At 41.8% G+C, this 8,686-nt stretch overlaps 1 protein-coding gene across 3 annotated transcripts in view; it reads right to left on the reverse strand.

Moving 5' to 3' along the window:
* Positions 1-8,686, reverse strand: part of LOC310772574 (FERM, ARHGEF and pleckstrin domain-containing protein 1-like) — a 135,072-nt gene that overhangs the window by 53,287 nt on the left and 73,099 nt on the right. For all 3 annotated transcript variants that reach the window (XM_083632405.1, XM_083632406.1, XM_083632404.1), the window contains exons 4-5: positions 778-820; positions 56-134 (exon numbers count right to left, since the gene is read on the reverse strand). In XM_083632405.1, coding sequence (XP_083488531.1) covers positions 56-134; positions 778-820 — 122 coding nt within the window. The remainder of the gene's footprint in view (positions 1-55; positions 135-777; positions 821-8,686) is intronic.

Below are 8,686 nucleotides of genomic sequence, written 5' to 3' on the forward strand. Positions count from 1 at the left end.
TTTTAATTTAAGAAGTTCTTCAGATAGGTGTGGTTTTTGTGTCGTGAAGACCTACCGAGTCAGCTCCTCCATGAGCTGTGTGTGGTCGGGAGGGAAGAACTTCACCACGAAGCGAAGGATGGTGTTTTTAGGCCCTGAAGGAGAGAGAGAGGGAGATCCAAAGAGAGGCGGACGGGATGAGAGGATGATACAGAAGAAGACAGAAAGAAGGTAGAGAGTGCCTAAGTCACCCCCTCTTCCGGGTTCTGCATGGGACCTAAGAAGTTAATTCCCCCATTCATTTGTCCATTGTTTTGTAAAATCCATAAAATAAAATAAAATAAAATAAAATAAAATAAAATAAAATAAAATAAAATAAAATAAAGTGTCCCCCTCCCCCCTTTTGTTTGTTTATTTGTTTGATTGGGTCTGAGTCAAATGTTTTATGGTCTCTCGTGATTCATCTCGTAGCTGAATTGCTTGGTTTGTCCAAGCGAAACTCTTTTTATAAGGATTTTACAAAACGTCAATGGAAAAATGAATGGGGAAATTCACTTCCTAGTCCCATGCGGAACCCCGGAAGGGGACGTGACTTAGGCACTCTATATTTATGTTTGGCAAAAAATAAAATGACTGAGATTCATTCAATATCTCTTAAATATAAAGAACCACAGTATTTACTCTCTATTGGCTAGATTTCACTGGTAGAATCAAACAATTGAATTATCTTTCCAGCGGACCCAACAGCACAGCAACACAGACATGGTTTGATGAGCAGAGAGTCTGTGGGCTACTTACGTCTGATCTGTTTCAGTGTGGGCTTCAGAAGATCCAACCACACCTGTGGACGACAGAGCACAACCTCACTGTCTGAATAGCCTGTTGTCTAATTACATGTGGTCTGGTTTAGTGTAATATAGTTCAGCGGCACTCAAACTTTTTTTAATGAAGGTCCACTTATGAATTTTTCAAATTCAAAGGTCCAGTAAATCACACGAACATAAATCAATGTTGATAACTTGTCCATAACATAAACATCAGTTGAAGTACACACATTCAATAGTGGGTTCGATCAGTGGAGAAACGGAGCATGCACTTGGGCACTGATTTGTTCACTGGTCAAACTGCTACTGTAGGAGTTTTTTTTACAATGTTCATGCTGAAAAATCCAGATTGACATTGATATGTGGAACCAAACATGGTGAGCACATTAATGGCCGCCTTCTGAAGGTGGGGAACGTTTGCTGCAGACGTGATTGGCGACCCGCCTCGCTTTGAAAAAAATATGGCATAAACTAAATGCTCAATCACACGTCGTCGGTCACTAATGTGACACAAGGCCCGGTCCGGATTGATTTGTAGTTCGGTCCGGAGTTTGAGAAGCCCTGCTATAATTCAATAGAGCACATCAAATCATAAAAGCCTGCCAGTGTTATTGGTAGCACTGCACAATTACTCACTAAGCTTATATCATGATTTTAGTTTCCACAAAGAATGATTGTAGAATACTATTGGCAAGAATGGAACATTAGCACAAATCACAAATAATCATGATCACATGTAGCAAAATAATTGGGATTCTCATTTGAGCAATTATCATGCAGCTCTAGTTAATTGCTCTTCCAAATGGTATACATACACTATATGAATGGCATATAACATGACGATTGGTGCTAACAATCTGGCTCAATGTATCAAAGGCTTTGCAGATAAATATAAGATAAATGTCTCAGTCATCCAACAGCTCTACTAGTACTCTGTACTCCTTCAACACTACCAATTGTGGTTATTATGACTAGGCTTCAAGTAAATAACAGCTACTCAGTGTATTTGTGTATGTGTGTAGACATAGATCTCCCCGTGTGTGTGTGTGTGTGTGTGTGTGTGTGTGTGTGTGTGTGTTGAGTGGTAAATGGACCACTCCATCTCTCCTCTCTCTGTAAGACCCAGGCTCCCCATCCTGCTACAGTTTCCTTATAAGCTAGCCTCTTCTGAAGCAGAGGGAGTTTAAAGCCACCAGATGCTGACTGCAGAGACTGTAGTGCAGCACAGACAGGCCCCGCCCCCCGGCACACACTGTACTGAAGCACAGACAGGCCCCGCCCCCTGGCACACACACACACCGAGTCACAGAATCATGAGATCCATCCATGAAATAGGTGGAACAATTGAATCCAGGTGAAGGCTATGATCTTACTGATTTCAGCTATTAAATCCACTTAGATGCAAGTTAAAAGGAAGATAGTTTCAAGAATGATTTTTAACATGACATAAGTCAGATATTGATTGTCCAAAAACAGGGGTGCTGTTGAGTTACAGTCACTAATGTGAGTAATAATTAGGGATGCACCGATATGAAAATTTTGGCCGATGCCGATAACCGATATTAACATTGCTGTTATGGCCGATAACCGATATTTACCGATGTCGATATGATCTGTATAAAACCACATTTTTATGATCATCACATTTTGTACATACTGAAAAACACATGTTAACACTGAATTTGAAAAAGTTATGCATTTCTTTATTTGCAAAGCCTTTGGAAAAGCCCATAAATCATAGATTTACTGCATTATTTCATATCAATGTGAAGAATTTGGCTGATAATGATAACCGATATTAACATTGCAACATCTGACCGATACCGATATGACCGATATGTTAAAAAATCGGCCGATACTGGCCGATACCGATATGATTGCCGATATATCGTGCATCCCTAGTAATAATAATAATTGTCTCTGTATACATGTTATGGTATATCGAGTAGTGAGTAGGAACCTTTGTTGTAAAGGAGTGGTTTCCGGGGGGGGAGTCGTTATTGTGGTACAGGATGTTCATGGTGAACATGGCGGTGGTCGCCAAATAAAGCTGCTGTTTAACAAGAAGTAAAGTTGTCTTATTTTAGAGTAACATGGTAGCAGAGGATGGTTAACAACTACAGAGTCCCGCCTGGCTTCGATGAAGCGAAGCCATATGAAAGCTGGAAGAATGAGGTTGCGATTTGGACCAGAGTTACGGAGCTGGAGAAGAGCAAGCAAGCGCTCGCTGTGGTTTTGGCGCTGTCGGGGAGAGCGAGAGAAACGGCGATGGAAATACCGGTAGATGACTTGGATGCCGACACTGGCATGGAGACTTTACTTGCGAAGCTTGACAATTTGTTTCTAAAAGAAGAAAAAGACCGAACATATGAAGCGTATTCGAGCTTCGACCGGATTACGAGAGACGGTAGTGTATCCATGCTAGACTACATAATTGATTTTGAGCAACGTTACTCTCGGATGCGCAAATATAAGATGGAACTTCCTGACGCAGTATTGGCGTTCAAACTGCTTGATACTGCATGCTTGGACACAAAAGACCGACAGTTAGCTCTCACAGCATGTACAGAACTGACTTTTGCATCGATGAAGTCAGCATTGAAGAGGATATTTGGAGAAAAGGCGCCTGTCTCCAGCATGGGAATTAACCAAGAATCAGCATATATGACGGAGCAGCGACGACAGAGGGGAAAGTCATGGCCTCAAAAAGATCAACCAAAAATGCCACTGCCTGGCACAAACCCACTAGACAGGTACGGCCGCAGATCAAAGTGTGCTGTTTGTCAATCCACGTTTCACTGGGCCAAAGACTGTCCACATAAAGGTGAGCAAGTCAAGCTAACTGAAGATGGTGGAGCAGTAGAGGAGGTTAACATCACTCTGTACACAAAAGAGCCTGTCACTGAAGCAGAGATATTTCTGGCAGAGTGTTTTGGATCAGCAATTATCGACACAGCATGCACACGGACTGTGTGTGGACAAGCATGGCTAGATAGCTACAGCGCTGGACTAAGCCAGAAGGAGGTGAATGTTTTGAGGAAAACAGAAACACGCAGTCATAGACCATTCAGGTTTGGAGATGGAAAAGTGGTATTTTCCACTAAAAAGTTAAATATTCCTACAAAGATTGGAGAGACTAGATGTCATATTGAAACAGAGATAGTCCCAGCTAACGTTCCACTGCTTTTGAGTAGGGATGGGCATCGAATTTCGAATTTTCGAATAATCGTTGTTATTATCAAGGTCGACTTTTATTATGGAAAATCGAAATTCGAAAAAAAAAAAAAAAAAACTTTTTTTTTTTTTTTGTGAAATGTTGCATTGTCTCCCCTGATTCTAAGTATAGTCGAATCGCTTGGTTTGAGCAAGTAAAACAATTTTTATAAGCATTTTAAGCAAGGTTTCTGGAAAAATGAATGGCGGATGAAATCCCATGAAGAGGGAGAGGGGGTGACTTTGGCACCCCTTTGGCACTCAGACCTGAGCCTACTAAATATTTAATGAACCACTCATGATTGTCAAAACAGTTTTTTATTTTCGAAAATGTCAATGTAAAAAATTTTTAAAATGTAAAAAAAAAAAAAAAAATTTTTTTTTTTTTTTTTTTTACATTTTTTTTTAAATTTTCGAATTTCGATTAAAAGTCGACTTTGGCCAGCGAATTTCGAATAGTGTTTTTGCTAGAAATGCCCATCCCTACTTTTGAGCAAAGCCTCCATGAAAAGAGCAGGGACGATACTAGATATGGAAAATGACAAAGCGGTCATGTTTAACAAACCTGTAAAACTTGAATTTACAAGCTCTGGTCACTATTGTGTGAACATCATGGACAATAAAGAAAAGAAAAATGAGCAGAAAGAAAGCCAATGTGAGGATGAAATTCTGATAATCACAGAAGAAATGAGCTCAGCAACAAAGCAGAAAATGTTGTTGAAGCTTCATAAACAATTTGCTCATGCTTCAGCCGACAAACTCCAGAGGCTTCTGAAGAGTTCAGGCAATAAAGATACAGAATGTGACGCCATCCTTCACAAAATTGTAAGTGAATGTGAAATATGTCAAAGATACAGTAAAACTACGCCAAAGCCTGCTGTTGGTCTACCACTGGCATCTCAGTACAATGAGACTGTAGCTGTAGATCTGCATGAACTTGAACCAGGTGTGTGGTATCTCCACATTATTGATCAGTTCACCAGGTTCAGTGCAGGCAGCGTTCTGACCACAAAGAAGTCATCTGAAATAGTGAAACATTTTGTCCATGATTGGATAAGTGTGCATGGTCCACCTCAGAAACTGTTTAGCGACAATGGGGGAGAGTTTAACAATGATGAAGTGAGAGATATGGCGGAAAACTTTGGCATTGAAATAAAGACAACAGCTGCCTACAGCCCATGGAGCAATGGACTTCTAGAGCGACACAACCAAACACTCACTGAGATCATCATGAAAGTGAAGGCAAGCCACTGTTGTGACTGGAGCACGGCAATGGACTGGGCTCTTATGGCCAAAAACACCATGCAAAGTGTCCATGGCTATAGTCCGCATCAATTAGTTTTTGGACAAAACCCCAACCTGCCCTCTGTACTGACAGATAAACCCCCAGCTCTAGAAGGAACGACAAAGAGTGAATGGGTGGCAAAACACATATCTGCTTTACATGCATCGAGGAAGGCTTTTACAGAAGCAGAATGCTCAGAAAGAATACGGAGAGCGCTGCGGAAACAACTACGTCATACAGATGAAAAATATGAAAGTGGAGACAAAGTGTACTACAAGAGAGTGGATTGCCCCGAGTGGAAAGGACCAGGAGTTGTCATCGGTCAGGACGGCGCAGTGGTGTTTGTCAGACACGGAGGCACCTGCGTTAGGGTGCATTATCTCAGATTGAGAAAAGTGAATACAGAAAATGTGGATCATAACACAAATACCGAAAATGACACAGACCTTGACCAAGGACAGGAGATTGCACAGAACATAGAGGACACAGAAGACAGTGTAACTGAGGTGCAACAAGGTCTGAGTCAAATGGAGCCGCCAGGAATAACCACTAGCGTGCAGAACGAAGAAGAGCATCACACAAATGACAATGCAGGTGATACACAGCAGGGAACAGATGTCACTCTGAAACCAGGACAAATTGTGAAATACAGAGATAAAGACAGAGGTATTTTGCACACAGCTAAAGTCTTGGGGCGTGCAGGCAAAGCCACGGGTAAATACAAAAACTGGTACAACTTGCTGTATATTGAGCCTATTAATGTTGCAGGCACTACAGATTCAACTGATATCTCAAGCGTAGAGAACCTGCATGTAGAAACAAATGTTGATACTGATGTAAGTGATGATGTATTTGTGGTGGGGGATGTCTCTTTTAACTTGGCAAAACATGAGGAGATAAAGAACTGGAATAATAACGGTGTGTATGACGAGGTTAATGATGAGGGACAGAGGTGTATTTCCACCAGATGGGTATGTACCCTCAAAGAGACACTCACTGGGACTGTACCTAAAGCACGGCTTGTAGCTAGAGGTTTTGAGGAGCTAGAGGTGTCAGAGCTGCAAAAGGACTCACCCACATGTGCTACAGAGTCTCTTCGGCTACTTGTGGCCGTGATTTGTCAAAGACAGTGGCCACTCCATTCTATGGATATCAAATCTGCATTTCTGCAGGGAATGCAACTATCACGTGACATTTATATCAGACCCCCTCCTGAGGCTGAGACTAAAGGGATATTATGGAAACTGAAAAAGTGTGTGTATGGTCTGGCCGACGCCTCCCTGTACTGGTACAACAGAGTAAAGGAAATAGTGTTGACAGCAGGAGGACAAATGTCTCAGGTTGATCCAGCTGTTTTCTATTGGCTAGATCAGGACTATGCGGTGACTGGGGTTCTTGCCTGCCATGTAGATGATTTCATATGGGGGGGCACACATAGTTTCTCCACAACAGTGATACCTCAGCTCAGGTCTGCACTCCAAGTTGGACGTGAAGAGCATGACAACTTTTGTTATGTGGGAATAGACTTTGTGAGCGTAGACAGAAAAGTGCAAATACACCAGGAAACATACATCCAGCATATGCAGCCCATACCTATAGATCCTTCACGGGCTGTAGAACAAGACTCAGCTCTTGGTGAGAAGGAAAAAGAACAGCTCAGGTCTAAGATAGGCCAAATCCTCTGGGTTGCACGACAGAGTAGGCCTGATGTAATGTTTGATGCCAGCAACTTGGCGTCAGGCATAAAAAATGCAACTGTTCATAATATTCATGAAGCAAACAGGATTGTGTGTAAAATTAAGTCCAAGAAGGTAGCACTGAACTTCCAACACTTGGGCAGAGATAGTGCCTTGAAGATTATTGTGTTCAGTGATGCCTCTTTTGGCAATCTCTCTGACGGTGGCACTCAGGGAGGACACCTGATTCTTCTAATGGGGGAGAATGGCAAGTTATCACCCCTTTCTTGGCAGTCAAAGAGAGTCAAGAGGGTTGTGCGTAGCACTCTTGCAGGTGAAACACTGGCAATGTCAGATGGGATTGACAATGCTATCTTTTTGGCTACTCTCTTCTCTGAACTGACTACTGGGGACACTGAACACATTACACCGATAACATGTGTCACAGATAATCATTCACTGGCTGATGCACTGAAGTCCACAAAGTCAGTCACAGAGAAAAGACTTCGCCTCGAAATTAGCAGTATCAAAGAACTTATCCACACCCAGAAAGTTGAGCGAGTTCTTTGGTATAATACCAAAGAACAACTTGCGGACTGTCTCACTAAAAAGGGGGCATCAGCTCTCCTACTGCTTAAGGCGCTTAGTGAAGGACAGTGGGAACTTGGTTAGGAACAGTTTTTTTTTTGAGTCACCTGTTTTTGGTTTTCTCATTTTCAAAGCAGTGTAAACTTGAGTAAGAACAAAATTCTATCCTTGAGCCAAATGTTATGACTTGTTGCATTTATGTTTGTTTTTTATACAAGGGAGGCCACATGGCTCTAGTTGAGTACTTGTTATATTAAAGCAGCTACGAGCAACTTTTTCGATTGTTATTAAACAGTATAAATTTAATATCAATGCATCACATCTTACCTCTAATAGTCGACGAGACCAAAGCCGTGTGTATCTGAGATTGCTCCCTTAGGTGATTATTAAGTCTATAGTCTGTCTAAACTCGCGTCAACAGGGGGCTCTCTAGAGCGACCGGACCGGGTAACCCGGAAGTGAAACGCGGAAGTGAAACCAGGAAGTGAAACGCAGCTGCCTTCTTACGCCGTTTGCGCTGCCTAGCAACATAACATAAACAATGTGAACGCCACGCATACTCGCGGGAACATCTCTCGTTATATTCTAACAGGTTTTTTGGAAGTTATTTTGTGGTTATGGCCGAAGTGGCTGCTGCAAACCGTTTCATTTCACTTCCTGATCTGCCCTGGCTACAGACACACTAACACTGGCCGATTCACTCGGGCTTCAAGCGAGACTAATCTGCGTTGGTATCGTCGACTATTAGAGGTAAGATGTGATGCATTGATATTAAATTTATACTGTTTAATAACAATCGAAAAAGTTGCTCGTAGCTGCTTTAATGCTACTTTAATGCATTTGTTTTTTTGTTTTTGTTTTCTTTTAAGAGAGAGGGAATTTGTTGAGTTACAGTCACTAATGTGAGTAATAATAATAATTGTCTCTGTATACATGTTATGGTATATCGAGTAGTGAGTAGGAACCTTTGTTGTAAAGGAGTGGTTTCCGGGGGGGGAGTCGTTATTGTGGTACAGGATGTTCATGGTGAACATGGCGGTGGTCGCCAAATAAAGCTGCTGTTTAACAAGAAGTAAAGTTGTCTTCTTTTCGAGTAACAGGTGCAACCCAATATCATAAAG

Source organism: Poromitra crassiceps (assembly GCF_964638095.1).
Source record: "Poromitra crassiceps genome assembly, chromosome: 3".
Taxonomy (NCBI): Eukaryota; Metazoa; Chordata; class Actinopteri; order Beryciformes; family Melamphaidae; genus Poromitra; species Poromitra crassiceps.